The sequence below is a fragment of the Chaetodon trifascialis genome, chromosome 19, assembly GCF_039877785.1.
Source record: "Chaetodon trifascialis isolate fChaTrf1 chromosome 19, fChaTrf1.hap1, whole genome shotgun sequence".
NCBI classification, from domain to species: domain Eukaryota; kingdom Metazoa; phylum Chordata; class Actinopteri; order Chaetodontiformes; family Chaetodontidae; genus Chaetodon; species Chaetodon trifascialis.
In genome coordinates, this window is record NC_092074.1 from 20,275,541 (window position 1) to 20,296,719 (window position 21,179).

The 21,179-nt window shown below is 41.7% G+C and overlaps 2 protein-coding genes and 1 non-coding gene across 4 annotated transcripts; all 3 read left to right on the plus strand.

Moving 5' to 3' along the window:
• The first annotated feature begins 3,909 nt into the window (after nt 1-3,909).
• klf11a (Kruppel like factor 11a) lies at nt 3,910-11,479 on the plus strand. Its single transcript, XM_070988118.1, has 4 exons — nt 3,910-4,060; nt 7,255-7,473; nt 7,882-8,716; nt 9,023-11,479. The coding sequence occupies exons 1-4, from the start codon at nt 4,028-4,030 to the stop codon at nt 9,316-9,318; spliced, it is 1,383 nt and encodes a 460-aa protein (XP_070844219.1). The 5' UTR covers nt 3,910-4,027; the 3' UTR covers nt 9,319-11,479.
• A 3,341-nt stretch (nt 11,480-14,820) lies between these two features.
• On the plus strand, nt 14,821-20,883 carry LOC139347673 (ribonucleoside-diphosphate reductase subunit M2-like). 2 transcript variants are annotated; one of them, XM_070987411.1, is made up of 11 exons: nt 14,821-14,893; nt 15,968-16,024; nt 16,269-16,337; nt 16,797-16,943; nt 17,126-17,242; nt 17,549-17,682; nt 17,788-17,882; nt 17,986-18,119; nt 18,277-18,381; nt 18,486-18,599; nt 19,356-20,883. In XM_070987411.1, the coding sequence occupies exons 2-11, from the start codon at nt 16,001-16,003 to the stop codon at nt 19,506-19,508; spliced, it is 1,092 nt and encodes a 363-aa protein (XP_070843512.1). In that variant the 5' UTR covers nt 14,821-14,893; nt 15,968-16,000; the 3' UTR covers nt 19,509-20,883. The 2 variants fall into 2 exon arrangements, with proteins under 2 accessions (XP_070843512.1, XP_070843511.1); XM_070987410.1 differs by lacking the exon at nt 14,821-14,893 and having other exon boundaries at nt 15,806-16,024.
• Nucleotides 18,721-18,859, plus strand: LOC139348241 (small nucleolar RNA SNORD94). The gene has a single exon (XR_011603391.1). It is a non-coding gene; the product is annotated as a small nucleolar RNA SNORD94 (small nucleolar RNA).
• Nucleotides 20,884-21,179: the final 296 nt, after the last annotated feature.

Here is a 21,179-nt window from a genome sequence, read left to right on the forward strand (position 1 = left end):
GAGTACTAGTTGATGAATTAAAGTAGCTGGTGAGCTAACAGCTAACATGCTAGCCAGCAGGCAAAACGCTTGCGCTAGTCAATCACAATCAAGGTCACAGTAGCTCTCCTAGCTAGCTACTTTCATAAATATAAGGTAGCTTGGTCAGTATAAGACGATAAGACGATAAGTCTTCGCAGTGTAATCTGTATTAACATGATGTCCTCTTGTCGCCTAACTGTATGTAAACCAGACATCTGTTGTGGAGCAGTTTATACCGAGAGGAGCTGACTAACAAGTTATGATAGCATCTTCCATTTTGGATTCTCCGGCTTGCCGTTCACTCAGATTTCAACTCTGGGATGGCAGTCTGAAACTGGTCAACAACCCAAATTTCGCTTGTCGAACTTCACTTAAATTGAACTCAGATTTACCTCATCCCTGTGAGTGAACACACTGTTGCGATTCCACTGAAATTAATTTTGTTGTTTTGGTGTGAACGAGCCTCAAGGGTTCTTATTTATCTATGCCATTTTTGTGGCTTTGTTCCTCTCGCTACTCTCTGGCTCTGGCACAAGAGGACGACATCATTGGTTGTTTTTCCAACCAGCACTCAGTTAGTACAACACCAGACCCATTTTAATGTAGAGATCTGGAACCAGACTAATTATCATGTAAGGATCTTTTTTATGTCGCTTAGAGACTTAACACAGTTTAGTGTTGAGTTTTAAAACATGAACCGTAAGATGGGAAGAGATTTGTGGATGCTGCAACAGCAGTAAGGAGAGGATCTTTCACTTTACAGAAACTTCACGGCCGCTCGACCTGCAGCTCCTCCAGTTCCACATTCCACCTCAGGAGATGTGAAACGTTTTTGACACTGAAAAGTGTCCAAAATCAGACACGTAACATCATGAAGTTCCACGACAACATCTCATTGTGAGTTGAGTTTGAGACCGGAGTCCGTTGCAGGTTCTTTGCTCTGACTTCATCCTGCAAACAGCTGTCTGAGCTGAGCTTCGTCTTTTTCCTCCTGCAGAAGTCTGGCAGTGTTTTCTGCCTGGAAACCGTTTTTATGCACGGACCGCCTGTGTGTTTTTCTTTCCTTTTTTTATTTCACAACCTCACTGAACTTGAAAATGAAAATGAACTCACGTCACCCCTGCCTGCTGCCAGATCCTGCTTTTGTCCCAGTTTTTCTGAGTTTACTCTCTCTCTCTCTCTCTCTCTCTCTCTCTCTCTGCAGACAGTTACAACAGCAGCATGTTGAGCTAATTCACTTTGAATAATGAAGCTGTTTATCAGGTTTGCGTGGAGCTGTATGGCGAGCCAGGCTGCAGCCGCCACGGTGGGGTGTTTCTAGGCAAGTGGGTGATCTGAGGCCAGCTTTCTACTGTCAATCAACACTGATAGATGAAGTATCACATCAGAAATGAGTTCTTTGTCTGCCTCTCTCTCAGACGGGACTGCGAATCACCACAGCCCATTATCACCTCTACCTTCCTTCCTCCCCCTCGCCCCCTGCTTGTTCATATCACGATGATGATGATGATGATGGTGATGATGGTGCCAGTGCGGCTCGACCTGCAGCCTCTCGCAGCAGCTTAAAGGGTTAACATGCAGCCACAACAAAGGAGCCGGTGCTGGGCTGGCGTGTGCACGAGTGTGTGAGGGAATGGGGGAGGAAGGGGGAGGGTGGTGGGGTGCTCTGGCTGCCTTATAGCCCCGCCCTGGACTTCTTCGTTGGAGAGGCTGTTTACAACCTCGACGCATAGGAGTCCCCGGGTTCATCGGCCTGGTAGGGAGGGGGTGAGGAGGAGGAGGGGGAGGAGGAGGAGGGGAGATGGTTAGACTCACAAGAGACCAGAGAGGAAAATGGTACAGGAAGAAGACAATAAGGAAATATGTTGAGGGCCTCCGAGCTGCAGGATCTGAGCTTTTCTTTCTCCCTTTGTTCCCATCTGTCTCTTCTCGATTCTTTATTTCTTTCTTTGTTTCTGTCTTTCACAGTATTTAACATGCACATGTCTGAGTTGATGCAGCACGTGAAGGGAAAAATGCCCAGCCAGAAACAAAAAAAGAAAAACCCTGTAGACTTTCCTTTTTCTTTTGCTGCAGCCGATTCCATACTTCACTGTGTAAAGACATGCAGCAGGGTGACTCGTTTAGTTTCTTTTTCATGTTTTCTTCCTCTTATTTTCTTCATACAAAGCTTCAGCTTGGTCTTTCATCCTGCAGCAGAACCCATCTGCTGCTAAAAGGAACAAAAAAGCTTGCAATGAGGCTAACCGCAAGACAAAACAGTCATTTACAGTTTTCTGCTCAGTGAGTCTAATCTAATGAAAGTCAGTCAGTTTAACCTGTAGTCATTCCTTGATCCTCTGCTGCTGATCTGTCCAGTCCCAGCTTTATAATGTCTCTTAACTGTGCTGTCTGTGTGGGATGCAATGGTAGAAAGACATGCACGTTGTTAATAATCTGTAAAGAAAGAAAGAGTTCTCCTGCAGTTCACACACCCCTCCCATCTCCTCCTCCACACACTTGTGTTTACATCTACATTTTATATGAGCCTCATATCTGCGTCAGGAGAGTGCAACAGTTGAGACTATTCACACTGGCAACAAAGAAACAAATAAAAACTCTGGCTACAACTAATAATTATTTTTTTCTTCATCATAATTTCCCTGGGCCCAGCTCACATTGTTCTGAATGATACTGATGCAAAATATTCAATTTACTGTCATAGATGAGCAAGACAACCAGAAATTGCTCACATTTGAGAAACTGGAAACAGCAGATTTTGGCACATATCCCCCAAAATGACTTAAATGATCATCAAAATTGTTGCAGACTATTTTTTTTTTTTGTCAACTGGCTAATTAGTTAGACTAATGGACTAATTGTGTCAGCTCTATTAAAATTAAGACCCAATTCAGTTGACAACATTGATGATGAGATAAAAAACAAACATTTTGTGTGACCATAATATTCTAATATGATTATAGTCAAAATTTAAAAGAAGAAATTGTGTAATATATAAATGCATAATGTAAGATTTAACAGCTAATTAATATACTGTCATTAATATCTTACATTTTATGTGGTTGTAATATTATTAGAGCTTCTTAAAATTACAAATTGTATAATTTCAACCTTAATAATCAGTGTAAAAACGTACAAACACCAACATGATTGTGTTTGTGAAATACATTTTTATGAAAATAAGAGCTAATTATTTTGACAGCACATGTTTTTATTAACACCTTGTAGCATGCTTGACTGAGGCAAAAAGGGACTGAGTATACAGGGTCCTCATGTAAGGAGGGCCACAAAGATACTAGAAAGAATTGGCTCGTGCATGCAGGGAGGGGCCCGTCGAGAATGCAGGGTCCAAATTTTTGTGCTACATCCTTGATGATTGATGCAGGCTGTTCAAAGTTCAAGGATTTTTTCTTTTCAACCAGAAAAACATCAGAAAAACGAAGGTAGCTGCGTCTGTGGATGTAATTTAGATAAATCTGTGTATAAATCTTTTCTTTTTGTAACTAATTTTAGATTTTTCTGCATTTATTGTATCTGCAGTTGTTCACTACATGCCTCTCCCGCGCGTCCTCGCTGGTGTCGCGGTCCCGCCTCGCGCCTGTCTGCTTCCCAACCTTTCCCCCAGTTCGAGCGCGCTGCCGGGTTCACCGGGTTTACTCTGACACCACTGACTCCCCGAACACGCCCCCCGACAGCCACGCACCCCGCGTCGGACCAATCGCGTCGCGATCACGTACTGATCACGCACCGCCTCGCCTCGGATTGGCCGGAGCCCGCTACACCTTTGCCTGTGATTGGCTGCGTGTTACCACCCGCCAGACTGCTCTGAATTTTGTTTCTGTGTTTTTTTTTTTTCTCGGGATTTTTTTTTTTTTTTTTTTTGGCTCCACTCAGCTGAAGCCAGTCTGCTGGCAGAGGCTCAGCGCTTATTATTGACTGCTCACACTCCCGCTACTGTCTCTGCCTTTATTTTCAATAATTGTCGCGCATTTTTGAACTCTTCTTCATGCTCAGCTTCACGGCGGAGCGCTCCTGTCAGGTGAGTCCCGTCCGCGCACACTAAAACTGGCTGTTTACCGGCTGTCCGGCTGATATTTCGTTATAAAGTTGTTGCTGTTATTATAACTGAGCTCTTACCTGCATATTCATAACAACACACGGTCGTCTTAGGTGAGCTGCTGACGGTTTAAAACAGGCTTCTGGTTAGCTTATTGACGCTACCAGCGGCCGTTTTTCTCCTACATTAGCTCTGTCGGCTGGTTTATTTGAGGTCATATTGAACCCAGTGTCTCCTGTGTGTGTTTATGTATGTGTGTTGCTGTGTATTCACAACAGTTGCATCACTGCAATGAATCTGTATCGTAAAGTTCAAAGATGCTCACACACTGATGGAGACTGGTTTTGGTGCTAGTTTCGACAGTTTTTTGTTGTTTATGAGTGGAATCGGATTGTGGTTGATTGTCTTTGTTGTTGGATCATTGGAGGCTGCGAGGTGTGGATGGTTTCTATTTGAGCTTGACCCGAGCTGTTAATGGACTAATACTAAACTGCTATTCTCTCTGTAGACGAGTTAACCGATAAACCATGAAGTATGTTAAATGTCATATCATGCCAAAGAGCAGAGCTTAGTCTTTATATGCTGTAATTAGTGTTATCATCAGTCAAACACAGAAATGTTAAATGTGCAATAAAATGCAACATGAAAGCAAGTTCATGTTTATATCTGTGAAGCTCAGTTGTCAATTAATATGCCAGTTAATTCATTTTTGGTCCATAAAATGTCAGAAAACAGTGAAAATTACTGTCATTTTCAAATGACATGCTTTGTATTTCCAGCAATCCAAACCAAAGATAATCAGTTTGTCATTGAAAAAAAACACACCTTTGACAGTAACCAGTGAATTTTTAATTTAATCAATCAGCGGAGTCCCAGAAATGTTGCTCATTCAGTATCTGTTAGTCAAAACTGGAATACATGCATCCTATCGATCGACTGTCAGATTAATCAGATTCAGTTTGTACATGAAGCTGCACCTGAAAACAGCAGCTGAGCACAACAAAGAGACAGCGGAGGAGACAACAGGACAAGACCACAGAGGAGCAGAAAGCACACACCAAAACCACACAAACGAAAAGGAGAAGAAGAATCAAAGGCTGAAGAGCAGCCAAGTTCAACCATTAAACCCTTTTTAGGTTAATTAACGCGTTGTTCTGCTGTCAGGAAACAGGTGTTTTATTAAAGATTTAAATATAATTGTGAGAGTAATGAGAGAGACTCGTTAATTCCTGCTAGTGTAGTGAATAAATGTCTTGTGCTCTGCTTTGTTTCTTGCCGCTGTAATCTTATTATGTGATGCTGTGTGATGTGTTTGTGTGATCTTGTGCGTGGGAAATCACAGTGCGGGAGCATGATGCTGTGTGTGTGTGTGTGTGTGTGTGTGTGTGTGTGTGTGTGTGTGTGTGTGTGTGTGTGTGTGTGTGTGTGTGTGTGTGTGTTGCAACAGATTGACTTTGTTTTCTCAAACTACACTTCCTGTTGGGAGCTTCCTCTCTCTCTCTCTCTCTCTCTGGGGCGAGTCGGTGCATGTTAATGATGATGGAGGAGGAGGAGGAGGGGGCGGGGCTTTTTTTTTGGTAGGGGGTGTAATATCTGGCACGCCACCTCCCGTCATCTATTCTGGGCGCAGGGGAGGTTCCCTGTCGGCTGGGTGTACCCGCTGCAGTGGGGCCCCTCTCTCTCTCTCTCTCTCTCTCTCTCTCTCTCTCTCTCTCTCTCTCTCTCTCTCTCTATCTATCTATCTATCTATCTATCTATCTATATATCTAGGTCTCTCACCCTTTGCTCACCCTCCCTCCACCCTTCCTGTACGTGCAGCTGAGCATTCGCCAGATGCCAGCCAACTTAGCTGAGCACCCTGGAGCCCTTTGTCCCCCAGTCACCTCCCACCTACATGTATTTATTTTCTGGGTGTAATTTTTCACCTCGGCTGCTTCTGCGTAATGGCCACACTCACATTTTTTTATTATTATTATAATATTTTACTTTCATATGTGGTGGTGCGGCTCAGGCGACAGGAAGAAGCGGGAAAAAGTGACATCATTGGTAATTAGATGGGTGGTGTGCGCTTTCATTCCTAAAGGAAGAAGAAGAAGAAAAAAAGAGAAAATGGCTGATGTTGAGTTGACCTCTGACACGTCGTTATGAAGTCAGTAAATGTCAACAGCAGCAGTGGATGAGTGCGTAAACATTTTGCATCCCTGCTGCTGTAGCCAGTTTGTTCTCAAGTCAAGCAGATTTTCAGGACACAAAAGAACTTAAAAAGTGTGTTGGAGAGCATGAAGACTCTGAGTTTCATTAGAGAAGGAACAGTCCTGTACCTGGGAGTCATCCTCAATCCTACAGGCAACCATTTAGGGTCCCACCTCATATTTAATGTTGCTTTGAAAGGAAGAAGAAGACATTTGTTTGTCTCATTAGCTGTCAAACTACAACTCTTTCATTGACTTAGCTGAGAAATCAAACAGAACATCTAAACAGATCTGTAGAGCAGGACATTTCATTTGAGGACAGTCTCAAATTCTGAAAAGAAGACACTTTACCTTGTTACCTACTTACCACTGATTGTTCTTGAAACTGATTTTCTGAACACAAAAACACATAAAACACAACATTACAGAGCGTATTAGTGGAGGACATATTTGGGATCCTTACTACACAACAATATGCAACATTATAGAGCAGGTCATTTTCACGTTTGGGATCCCAACCTGTATTTCAAAACTATTGTTATGTGATTTGTGTTCACAGCCGGTTCACGGTGCCAAAATGTCCTTTCTGAGAGATTCTAGTGTTAGTAATGACTTCATGCTGTACCAGCAGACGGATACACTTAACGTTTCAAAACAGATTTCTTACCTCGCCCTGTTGATCAAATACAACCTGCAACCTGACCGCATCTAAAAGTGAGATCATAGAGTAAACATGTTAAAACCCAGTTTAGTTTCCCTCTGACGTCACATTAGTTTAATTTATGTAACTGAAAGAATTGAAAGTTTGATGGCTGATTTGATTTTGGAAAGTTCCTCTTACGCTTTGGTATCTTTTTTACTGATTTTTATTTCAGTTCTGCTCATCTGTTTGTTTTGAATCCTTAGTCTGATTATTGTCACATTTGGGTGAGAAAAGTAAAGGAAAATAATTTCAGTGTCCTTTGACCTCCTGATGTCCCTCAGGTTGACCGAATGGACGGCCAGCAGACGACCATGGAGCTGAAGCCGTGCATCGAGTACCACGACCTGGAGGCTGCCGAGGCGCTCGTCAGCATGAGCTTCTGGGGTCAACGGTCGCACAAACCCCGCCCACTGACCCCCACCTCTGACTCCTGTGACTCCATCCATCTCCACCTGGAGGGGGGGGACACTCCCAAAGACCTGATCGCTCTGTCCTCACTGGTAAGAAACATTTATTAAATCTACAATCAGTGATGATTAAACAAAAATCAAAAAGTAAGAAAATATGAGAATAAAAAATAAAATAAATTAGTATCAGTATCAGACTTTTTAAACAAGATATTATCTGTTTTCTGTGTGTTCTACCATCAGATGTTTGTTTCCATGTGATGCATTTTGTTTTTTACTTGTATTTTATTTAAATGTAAATGTGGTGATGTAGCAAAGACTGCAGTTACTACTATTACTAGTAAACAATCCTCATAACTAACTGGAACCAGAGAATTTTTAAAATTTGACTGAAATTCAATTAATCAATTAATAATTTCAACTCTCAAAGAGGAAATGTGGCGTCTGAACATTTAACTGACCTGTTTTAATGAGAATCTTCTGTGTGATTACGTCCATCAGTGTATGACTCCACCTCACAGTCCAAGCTTCGCTGAGGCCTCCACCACCGCTGTCCTCACCACCACCTCCGCTCTGAGCCTCACACAACCCCCCTCCTCCCCCTTCACCTCAGAGACCTCAGCACTTCCACCTCAGACAGAGTTGTCCTGTGTGGCTACGCCCGGCAGAGCGATGGCCACCAGCGTCATCCGCCACACCGCCGACCGCCTCAGCATTCCTCCTCCTCCACCTCCCTCCACCACCCAGCCGACAGAAACCTCCATGCCGCCTCAGCTGGGACTTCCACAGACACTTCCAGAGGAGAAGGATGGACCTCCTGCGTCTCCTTACAGCCCGTCCTCTCCTCCTTCCTCAGCGTCACCTCCTCACTCCTCCCCGTTGTCTTCCTCCTCCTCTTCCTCTACAGTCTCCTCCTCTCCGGTCCTCTGCCAGGTTTTCCCAGTGAGCAGCCGGACCGGGATGATTTCTGCGTTCGTCCAGGCTCCGGTTCAGGTGCAGACTCAGGGTGGGACCAAGCCCATCCTGCCCCAGTCTCCTTCCAGCTTCGCCCAGCCTCTGCTGGTGGGCTCAGCCGTGCCACAGGGGACCGTGATGTTCGTGGTTCCCCAGCCGCCCGTCTCCCAGGCACCACAGGGCCCGCAGACTGTCATGACCCTGGGCAACACCAAGCTCCTCCCCCTGGCCCCGGCCCCCGTTTACATGCCAACAGGAGCGAGCGGTGGCGCCTCGCAGGCTGACTTCTCCCGCAGACGAAATTATGTTTGCAACTTCCCTGGCTGCAAGAAGACCTACTTCAAGAGCTCACACCTGAAGGCTCACCTGCGCACACACACAGGTAGGAGGCAGAGATGTTACAAAAAACATAACCAGTTTTCCCGTTCATCTCTCTGCTGTCCAAAATCCAAAACCACATATCTCCAAATTTGCTCATTTTTAGTTTTTGTTTTTTCCGATGAACTCCTTCTCAATCAAATTCCCAAATTATAAAGAAAAAGAGTTTACAGCCATGCTAGCAGCTCTGTGAGTTGACTGTCGACTGACAGAAGAGCAGCTTTAACTGCGATTAAGAAACTTAAATTTGATTCTTGTTTCGTGATAATGTGGTTTGTTTGTATGCTGACAGTCCTCTGCTCTGCTGCAGGTGAAAAGCCGTTCAGCTGTCACTGGGAGGGCTGCGACAAGAAATTTGCCCGCTCTGATGAGCTTTCCCGCCACCGCCGGACACACACTGGCGAGAAGAAGTTTGTGTGCAATGTGTGCGACCGGCGCTTCATGCGCAGTGACCACTTGACCAAACACGCTCGGCGGCACATGACCACCAAGAGGGCTTCGTCATGGCCCGCCGATACCCGAGACCTCAACAAAGTGGCCCTGCCCAAAGGCCAAAATAGAGGCTCTACACTTCCTGTTGGCTTGCTGGTCCCCACAGCCAACTAATAGACTCAGCCAGGAGCCCACAGGGCCAACTCAGGACCCCATGGGGGCAACCGCCAACTGGACACTTACAGGTTAAACTGTAAGTGGATGTTTCAATCAGCTCCACATCAGGAGGATCTTTTCTACTCCACAAATCAGACTTGGCTGGTGAACACAGTGAAGACGGTCACTGGACGCCGGCTTCGTTTACATGAGCAACATGGTCATGAAAGCACGGTAAACGCTGATGAAGAAACTCTACTTAATTCATATTAAAAAGGTTACTGTGGCATGGAAACCATCGACGGCAGTCGTTGTCAGACTCATTAACCATTTCTTCTCTTTCTGGTTTAGTTTTTGTTTTGCTGATGGACACACAGAAACTTCCACTTCGATTGTGTGCGTTCCACAGGACAGGTTTCTTTCATCTGTATTCACAAGACTAAAAGTCTACAGACACACCAGCGACCCTGTGAGGCTGAAATGTTCACTACACTCTGGAAAAGCTGAAGGAAAAAAATGCCCAGAAGTCTTGTCCTGAATGTGGTGCTCGAGGAAAAGCCACATTTTTTTTAACCTGAATCAAATTTATCTTCTGTACTGTGGCCTTTTTAGGACTTTCTAGAACTTGGTTTAGCTTTTATCAAACTCACTTGTACTTTGAGCTGCATGCTAACATTATCAAACTGTCTTAGCATTATAATATGGTATGCTAATGCTAGCATAGCATACCGTATTAGCATGATAATTATGACTACATACATACAAGGTTAACGTGCATGTTCACTATTGTTTGGTGTCAACATGCGGATGTTAAATTGTTAGCATGCTAACATGCCAACTTTAATGTCTTAAGATTTGCACAATTAGCTCTCTAAACATGCTAATGTTAACATGTAGCTTGGAAGCCATTCATTCATTTTATAGTAATTCTATTGAGAATTTAGGTGACCTGTGACTGTCACCTGCTGGTCGTGCTAGATGGAAAGTCAAAGGATCACCAAAGTAAGTAGGATTCATCCTCTGGGGACCATAAATATCTGAATCAAATTTCACTACAATCCATTTTGTTTTTATTTTATTTTCTACCATCAGCCTGTAGTTCTGACTTTTACTGGTTCACAGGAATTCAATTTGATGGTTAAGCATCACAGGGACCAGCCTTTTAAGTTTAGTGGTGGCTAACATGTTAGCAACCAGGATTGTCTTTTGGTTGCCAACTTCGACACAGCAGTTGCCATATTTTAGAAGTTGATAGCTCAAGTGATAAATTATTAGATTTCAAGTCTGTTCTAGTGTTGAAAGGTTCTTCTGCCTGCAGCCTGTTCAGTGTTTTTAGTTGCTGTGTTTAGAAACAAATAAATCAGAATAAAGTGTAAACATGCCACAGTAAGTCAAATGAACGCGATTCAGTTAGAACAGCTGAAGTGACCAGAGTACTGCCAGAACCTAATTTACAGTCAACATATTCTGAGTTGAAGTTATGTAGACGAAGCCGGAGCAGCCAGCAGACGACGGAGCGAGTTTCCCGCCCTGCTCAGGACATTTTATTCCCACCAACCCCAAACTCAACGAAGGAGGAAGAGGAGGACACGAAGGCGACAGGCTGCTATTCATCCACGGACAGAAAACAACAAAAACCTGACATTGCACTGGATTTTTTAAATCTTGCTTGTTTTTGTACTCTCTCTCCGTGTATAATCATGTTTACTTCATGTGTAAATGTCACGTTTAGCAAAATGTATGCACTCTTTTTATTTTTTGCCAAAGCCTCTGTATTGTGCTTCTATTATTAGCCTACTTCTATTAATTTGTCTGTGACTGTAAATATTGTAAATAGATTGATATCTATATGAATGTTACGTGTATTCCAATCTGCATTTATTGACAGTACGAGTTATTGATATTTTAAAAATGTCAGTGGACAGTATTCCTCACTGTGATACTACCTACTATCTTTGCTTTACACATTATTATTATTTAATAAACATTTGTTGAGGAAAAAGTGCTGTTTTTGATATCTTAATTTGGCCCATAGTGTAGCCAGTAAGAAAATACCTCATGTTATTAAATGTTATTCTTAATAATAACGGCTTAGCCTATATCGAAATAATCCCATTTCTGAACATTTGCCTGTAAGCGATGGTGAAGAATATGGCTTTTATAATAAAAATTTACCATGAAAAAAAAACCCTTGGTTTGTGGTTTGTTCTTTCTCACTTGTCAACATTTTATCACGTGATTTTTTGCTATATTTATGGATGCATTTTTAGTAGTGTTGTCAATTGATCAAAATATTTAATTGCGATTAATCTCATGAGTGTCGTAGTTAACTTGCGATTAATCGCAAATTAATCGCACATTTTTGCCTATTCTAAATGTCCCTTGAATTATCATTTTAATACTGTTATCAACATGGAAAAGTGGATAGGCTTGCTTTGTGCAAATGTGTTTTAATTGAAAACGGTGTGTAGTGTTATATTTCACACTTAACATTCTCACTTTGAGCAGTCATTCACATTTCAATGAATCAAATCTCACACAATTTAACACTGTCAATAAACTGATGACAAAAAAATAAATACTTGGTTACAAAAAAGCCCCTTCAACAACCCTTTCTAAGGGATCAAAACAGGGTGATCCAAAATAAAGTTACAAAGTGCACATTATCGCTATTATCGATAAACTAGGACTCAGGCTATAGTGCAGTTAAACCATGGCTTAAACTTTCCTTTCTTAAGTTTCCTTTGACCATAAAAGCATCCACATGCCTCTGTCGAAAGCCATCCATTGTTGCCTGGTTTTGACAAGGATGCAGCGGAGAATTTGCATTCGCCGTTTGTTTGGCCATCAAGTGGTATTTCAGACTGGATGTGCTACGGTGATAACTCAGTTCACACCGACAATACACACAGATAACTTTGGTCTTGTCAGTCGACTCATCTGGCAACTTTTTGAAACTAAACTTATTCACATCCATTTCGGCGTTTCGTGCTTGACATCCACACAAACCGGTAACCTACTGTTTTTACAGCTACCAAGCAGGCAAGACCAAAGACATGCGTGGGGCGTGCCTATTGTTTTGTTTCCAGTTTATAACCAGATCCTGTAGTTTTTCTTATGTTACTAGCAGTGGCCACAGTTTATAAAAAACTACAAGTTCACTAGGTCACAAAGAGCGTTAATCTCGCAATAAAAAAATGATGCTGTTAAAATTGATTTGCGTTAACACGTTAATAACGCGGTATTTTTGACAGCACTAATTTTTGGTTAATTGTGAAGGGACAACACATTAATATCATCGCTATGCTAACTGTGGCTAATTCAGCTGTTCTTTTGATCATAAAGAAATAGGTCAGCACTGTCTGAGAATGAGATGTTCACATGCATATCAATCTCAAGTCTGTTTATTACAAATACGTTGCTGGAGTGGTTAGCATAGCTTAGCATAAAAACTGGAAGCACGTGGAAACAGCTAGCCTGTTAAGCTAACACCTCTTAAGCGCACTGATGACATATATTAAGTTATGTGTTAATCTGTAACAAAAACAAAGATAAAAACCACTATTTGTGGTTAGAGGGAGTTCTGTTTCTTTCTGCTAAGCTTGGCTAACTAAACGTACATTTGAGTATAAAGTGAATAAGCATATTAAGATGTTGAATTAAAGTATGTACTACTTTTTTTCTTACTTTGATGTAATCACTTGTGGAAAGTTACTAAGTACATTTACATTTACCCAAGTACTGTAAGTACATTTTTGAGTTACTTGTATTTTACTATGACTTTCCAATTTCTCTATACTTTTACTGCACGACATCTCAGAGGGCAATATAATACTTTTCACTCCACTGTATTAATTTAATACCTTCAGTCACTTTACAGTTTCTGATTTATATTATAGCATATAATAAAGAGAATTAATTCTGATGATATGATTAACTTCATTGATCTTGGGATGATTCACAGGCTGCCTGGCAGTATCCAACATAAAAACTAAGCTCCCCTTTTACCAGCTTCAACAATGAAGTGATGAACACATTAATAAGCTAAATCAATAATTATAGTCCAGTGGGTATGTATTACTCTGTGTCTTATTTTGATGGTACTATTGAACTTAAGCAAACATTTCAGAATGCAGTACTTTTACAGTACATTCTACACTGTGGTACTGCTACTTTTATTCAAGTGAAAGATCTGAGTAACTTACTTCTTCCACCGCTAAATATCAGAGTATATATTGGTCTAATGTAACAAGGTTCAGAGTCATAAATGACCATTAGGTTCAACAGCTTTAACAGTGTAAATAATTGCTAATAGTAAATAATAGTATTTATTACAGGACTGTTTTATTTGACAGTATGAGACTGAGTGTGTCAGTTTATATATGCATTCTGAGAAATCATGAATTGAATGAATCCAGCTGCTGTTTGTTGGATGTTTGTCTGTGAATTTAGGTCACAGATGTGAACGTGACTATAAAAAACCGAATAAACTCCGGGTTAAATCGGTTTTCTAGGCTACGTTGCTTTATATAAACACATATATTGTCCCGTATATGAAGTTTCTGCTCGACGACAGCGGCCCCGTTACGTGTTGTGTTATACAACCGGAGCTCCGACCACTCTCTCCCCGCACCACCCGGTAACAACGATCAGCCTATCCGGAGCCAGCACTCAGGGGGTGTGACCAATGGGAGAGGACGACGTTGTATCAGAGGGCTGCGTCATTGGCTGATGAGGTACCCGCCCACTTGCCTTACTGACCGACATTCAGGAGAAGCCAAAGAAAATGAACAAAAAATAAAAAATAAAAAAAATAATAATAAATAAAAACTGGAGACAGGTTGAGGCGGAACAGCCAGAGTAACAGTGACACCATGAGGCTGGAAGCGGGACTGCAGCACAATAAACAAGACGAAAGTACTATACTAAACACCATAAGACAAAAACAATATTTCATTAATGCAGTAATGGAACAAGTACTCAGATCTTTTACTTCAGTAAAAGTAGTAATGCTACAGTGAAAAAATGCTCTGTTACAAGTAAATGTCCTGCATCAATTTGTTTCGTTAAGTAAAAGTACAAAAGTATCAGCATCAAAATGAACCTGGTGCCAAAAGTAAAAGTAAGCCTACTTGTTCTGCCAATTATGTACAATTATATGTCACATTACTAGACGATACCGTTGTGTAGATGGAGGTAGTTGAGCAAGTTTTGAAGGACTTTATACAAAAGAGATGGAAATAATAACAAAGTTTTCTATTCGACTGCGACAGGACGAGTTTTTTTTTTTTTTTTCCCCCAAATATGAGAAAGTTGGCTTTTGCACATTACAGCTGAACGCACAGTCTTTTTAATGTGGATGATGGAAAAGGTTCAAACTTGTTCCAAATTTTGAGACAAGCGTCCAGTACTCATTCCTGCCGGCAGGGGGCGACTCTGACAGTTGACCTACATTTACAAGCAGTGTTGTTGTCTACCTTAACAGCCAATCAGTGAGCTCCCGTCCGGAAACAGCTGATTAGTGTTCGCCTGTTGAGAGGGAAAATGAAGCGACCATTTGAGCTGCAGAGACTGAGACTTGGTTGAATAAAAGGTACAACAGAACAGATAATTGGCAATACAAAGATTAAGCCTTTAAATCTCTGTTCATAATGTCGAAGTGCAGCTAAGAAACTGTCAACTTACTGGTGTGTTCCTTTGTTATTTGACATTTTGGACAGTTTTTCAATGGAAAGCTGTTAATGCCAATTCCAGCTCTCATCTGAAAATACGTATGACACTTCTGAATGTATAGTTATGATACGATGCAGAGTGTAAAATGACTCTTGGCGCTAAATTGTGTTGTGACGGACAACGCCTTTAGTTAACCTTACGAAAAAGGCGCCAGCGGGAATCAAACCGGATATACGAGAAGTAAACACTGTAAACACCGTCATACACATTTAAGAAAATAAATACAAATATTGTAATAGGTACTGATAGAGATGCGGATACGTTGACAATTATGATCGATTTACACACATTAGGTGAAGTTTGAGGGACTATGTAAACAGGACGTGTAAAACTGAATTATTAACAATGCAGTTTACATGACATGTTATCACATCAATAGTAATTTAAACATAAATGTATCACGCTCCCTTTTTTAGCTAATATCTCAACACAGAAGTAAGTTGCACATCACTTTTAACGTCTTTACATTATTTTAGAATCACCGTTTAATGTTTAATGAATCATATTTAATTTTTTTTAGTCAAAATTAAAAATGCTGCACAAACGCTCATTTTAATAGTTTTATAACATCGGTTTCGGACAGTTTTGTAACCCCACACAGACAAAGACTTTTGAATTTTCCACAGCTGTCAGGTGGCACGTGAGCCCGGCTTGTAACTTGATTGGCTCTGTCGCAGCGTCACTTTAAAGAGTCAGCACGAGCTGCATTTCTATTGGCTCGCTGTATTCTAGCGCCAAGATTTCAATAAAAAGCCGAGCAGACGACAAACGCGGCTTCAGTCTCTGCTCTTCGTCTGTGTTAGCGGCTTCTTAGTTTAGTTCTTTTTCTTCTTTTTATACGTACTTTTAGTTTCGTAACTTAATTTTATTTATCTGTCCGTCTGAACTCAAGGTGATCAAAATGCTTTCTGCTCGCTCTCCTCTTTCCGTCAAGAATGAAAACAAACTCAACAGTGAGATCAGCAACATGTCGCTGGACAAAGAAAACACGGTGAGACCAAAAATACCTGAAAAACTGACGTTTCGTGTCCTGTTTTTACTTTGAACTGTCAATTTTAAGTTAAAATTGCAGTGTTGACATTGACTCTCGTGGCAGCCATTTCCTGAACAGCTCGCTCCGACTGCGCCAAATACAACCTGTATTTCAGCTGTTTGGTGCTATAAAGTTAAGCGTATTACTTCATTATAGGAACTAATGTTTGGTCATTCATGGTATCTTGTCATTTCTCTTACAGCCGCCGAGCCTGAACACTACCCGCATCTTAGCGTCTAAAACCGCGCGTAAAATCTTCGACGATCCTGCGGTAAGTGAAGCAAAACCTGCTGAAACCTTCAAGACTTAAACTCATGTCACAGGCAGATTATCTGAAGTAACAGTTAAGTAAATGATGAGCAGTTTGTGTGGTTTATTCTGGTAAATCCTCTTTAAACGTCATTGATCTGCAGATTACTTTCTTGTCCATCAATATTTGGTCTGTAAGATAAAATCTGTTTCCCTGAGTTGACGTCTTCAAATTGCTTGTTGACACCCAAAGAAACTCAGTTTATTCTGATATAAATCCTAATTACATCAAATGTGGAAAAGCAGCAAACGGTCACAGTTTGAAGCTGAAGCAGAGAAAGTTTGTCATTTCTTCTTTGATACTTTCAGCTCCAGTTTCAGCTTTCCTTTCTTAGTAGAGCCAGATGTTAAATTAAAAGCTTCTTCCGGCTCTGACTGCAGCTTCAAGTGTTTGACAGTCTTGTATTTTTTTATATTGCAGCCCAAAGCTGTGAAGAAGAGCAGCGGTGAGGAGGAAGAGCCGCTGCTGAAGGAAAACCCTCGACGCTTCGTCATCTTCCCCATCCAGTACCACGACATCTGGCAGATGTACAAGAAGGCCGAGGCCTCTTTCTGGACCGCTGAGGAGGTGCGTGTGGACATGAGTGGGATATTTAGTTCAGGGCAGGTCATCAGTCGCTCGTCTTACTATGGACTCAGAATTGTGTCCTACATTAGAAAAAACACAGTATGAAAGTGTTTAAAGCTTAAGATGTGCTTTGAATTCAGCATGTGCAGATGATGTGAAATGACCATCTTGTGCTTGTTCAGGTGGATCTGTCGAAGGACCTGCAGCACTGGGAGTCTCTGAAGGACGAGGAGAGGTACTTCATCTCTCACGTGTTGGCTTTCTTCGCCGCCAGCGATGGCATCGTCAATGAGAATCTGGTGAGGACCTCATCTGCTATTGGTCTCAACACGGTTTAACCATGAATCGAGATTAATCAAATGGATATTAAACATCTCAGAACACTGTAGATGCACATTGAAGATTAGAGCATCCTAAAGCTCAATGAGGTCTTCAAATGATGAGTTTTGTCCAAATGATCAAAATGTTCAGTTCATGTGAGATGAAGCAGTGAATTCTCTCCTGCAAACATTTGGCAACTCAGACAACAAATCAATGATGAAATTGGCTGCTCCTGAATTCTCTTTTCATTGGTTTTCTCATCCTGTTCTCTGTGTGAACACTAGGTGGAGCGCTTCACCCAGGAAGTGCAGGTGACGGAGGCCAGGTGTTTCTATGGTTTCCAGATCGCCATGGAGAACATCCACTCAGAGATGTACAGCCTCCTCATCAACACCTACATCAGAGAGCCCAAAGAGAGGTGAGACACAGCTGTTACTGGACTACTGGAGCTGTGCTGGTGCTGGTTTGCACTGGACTCTGCTGCTCTGTACTGGTGTCTGACGGTGCGTTTAATGACCCACAGAGAATACCTCTTCAACGCCATCGAGACTCTACCGTGTGTGAAGAAGAAGGCCGACTGGGCACTCAACTGGATCGGCAACAAGAGCGCCAACTACGGTAAACCTGCTCACTGAGAGACCGCGGGTTCATGTTCCTGGGTGATCGTTGTTGATATCGATCTTCTATCTGTTATTTGATTGTAAATCTGTTGACCCTGCAGGAGAGCGTGTGGTGGCCTTCGCTGCTGTGGAGGGAATCTTCTTCTCCGGTTCCTTCGCTGCCATCTTTTGGTTGAAGAAGAGAGGGCTGATGCCCGGCCTGACCTTCTCCAATGAGCTCATCAGCAGAGACGAGGTGATGATCATTGATTACAATCAATATGAAGCTTCATCTTGTTAGTTTTAAATCAGTAAAATCAAATGATTTGAATTTTCACTCAACTTTAAAACTGCTTGTGTCAGATGTGTGTGTGTGTGTGTGTGTAGTAAATGTGTGTATGTGTGTGTTTCAGGGTCTGCACTGTGACTTCGCCTGTCTCATGTTCAAACACCTGGTGAACAAGCCGTCCACAGAAACCGTCACCAACATCATCAAGAACGCCGTGGAGATCGAGCAGGTCGGTCGATGCAGATGGATGAATGAACATGTTGTTCTGGTCTTTTGTCCTTCAGCCACTTGATGGTATCACTGGGTTCAATGGCGTCTTGTTTCTCTGTTCAGGAGTTCCTGACGAAGGCTCTGCCGGTGAAGCTGATCGGGATGAACTGCGAGCTGATGAAGCAGTACATCGAGTTTGTAGCTGACAGACTCATGCTGGAGCTCGGCTTCACAAAGGTAAATGCATCCCAACAAACCCACAGCTCCCAGTAAGGTCGGCTGATGGGTGTTAGTTTGAACTTTTTCAGTTGATGTACAGCATGTCTGCACTGTGAAAGTGGAGTCATGGAGGATCCGGTCTGTGATGATGAGAAGCGCAGGGGTACGGACCTCAGCCAGTGATGGGGGCTGAGTGCTGCTGCTGACGCTCTGATTGGAGGACAAGTGGTTCACTGACAGACCAGCAGCAGCACGAGACAGACGCCTGACTGAACGGACCGTCACTTCAAATGCTGTTTGAACTCTCAGTCACTAACTAGCTCCATTAATCAGGCTTCCACCTGGAGCTTAACAGTGATGCTTGTAGTCTGTTAGCTTGACTATGCTAGTGAGGCTAGCCTGATATAAAGCTCATATCGAAAACAGGAAAGAGACCTGCAGGAGCTTCTCATGGTTAAATCTGTTTGGAAGCTTTATGTCCCACTAAGTTATTGTGACACTGGACAAAAAGTGGATTACACAAAGTGTCTTTGACATTTTTACTTTGGCTACACAAGTACCATAGTTTTCTCTATAAAAGTATCAATGCCACTGTGTAGAAATACTCTTTACTTAAACAAGAGTACAAAAGTATCCGCACTGAACCACATTTAAAGTTGGATTTTAATCGTTGATAGTTTACCATACTTACTGACAAATCAGAGCTTCAGGTTTCAGGACAAAGCCGTTGACGAGGGAATGAACTGACCTCTGATCTGTCTTGCGTCTGTGTAGATCTACCGGGCGGAGAACCCTTTCGACTTCATGGAGAACATCTCTCTGGAGGGAAAGACCAACTTCTTTGAGAAGCGGGTGGGCGAGTACCAGAGGATGGGTGTGATGTCTGGCCCCACAGACAACACCTTCAGATTGGACGCCGACTTCTGAGGACTGAGTCGCACTCAGCCACACATTTCAGACTCCATGCTTTGACTCTGCAGGAGGACACTGGATGATGTCCAGTTAAAACCAGGGGAAACGTCAGTGGTGATGGACTTAAACTCGACCTCTCACTCAGAATTTGTTGGGTGTTTCTTGTCTTAGTTGTAAGTTAAAATGATTAACTGTCATTTCTGTGTTTGTGTGTGTTGCCTAGGAAGTAGTTGTTTCAGCTGGTGATGGACTTCCTCCATCAGTGGTCAGTTAGTTTGGATACTGTAGGTCATACATCTTCAGTCCTTTTGTATTCTTTGGCCTCTTTGTGAGAGCAGAGGGGCTTCGCTTCAGCCCTCTGCAACCTTCAGTGCAAATACAGAAGATGAATAGCTGGTAAATAAATTGATGCTAACTGTTTCCAGCACTCCTCATCTCTTATCCAGATGATCCAGGCACTGCAGCGTATTTCCGTTTTAGTAAAGTTATTTTACCTGCGTTTTAGAATACAATTTAAACTCCAGATTTATATATTAGTAAGCTTGGATCTGTTAGTTTTCATGGTTAAATATGTACAGTTTAATCATTTTTAGAGATGATTGTTTTCTCATTGAAGTGATGAAAATGAAACCTGTTTTTGAGAACAGCTGATAAGAATTTTTTGTTTTTTGGTGAATGGATTTGCATACCTGTGTTTCCACTTTTATTTCTAAGGCTTTGTTTTAAGTTGAGAAATCAGAAGTATAGTTTGCATTTATTTCACTTTATCTTCAGTGAAATGTGCATCTGATCTGAGATAAATGAGGTTAAGGGTGGAGATGGAGTTGGAGGTGGAGTTATAAGACCAGAAAAACTGTTTTCCCCCAATCCTTAAACAGTCTTTCTAAACATTTCTACATACAAAAGCAAATTTCAGTCATTTAACAGCTTTATTGTTTTTTGACGAGGACATTGTATCAATGTACTCTTTGTAATCATTCACATACTAAACATTTGATTTGTTCGTTGGCAGTTTTGTCTATTAATTTAGCTGCGCTGTTATCTATTAGTCTGCAGTATTTTCTCCATGAATAATTTGGGCTCTTAATGAGTGTGGTCTCTATGAAAGTGTTAACAGTTTAAGTCCTTTGCGGTATCCTAGCAATGCTTCAAATCACTGTTTTTGTCCAAATAACAAAAACTAATAGCTTGAGCTCTAAATTGATGATACATTTGTGTTTTTGTTTTTCTCTCGGACTCAGAAAAGGTATATTTTCTAAACAAAACTCAGTCAGACTGATGTCAGGACAGCAAAGTAAATCTTATGTTATGTGAAACAATTCATCTTTTAACAGAACACTATGAACATGTGTGAATATATTTGTGTAAATAAAATATTTGCTTTCAAATGATGAAGAATCCTTTAAGTCTTCCTCTTCATACAGTGTTCAATGTCCATTCAGAGTAGTTCACAGGAATATTCAATATCCAGTCTCAACCTTGTCAGCAGGATTTACTTATCTATTAAAAAAACAAACAAACTTCAATCTTAATATTGACACAATATTGTTCCTGTGGGAAGGTATGATATCCTCTGTATGATATTTCTGCAGGGAGACAGAAGTACTCTGTACTCTTTTACTTAAGTAGAGATACCAAGGTGTACAAATACTGTTATAAATCCTACATTCATAAAACATTCAGAAT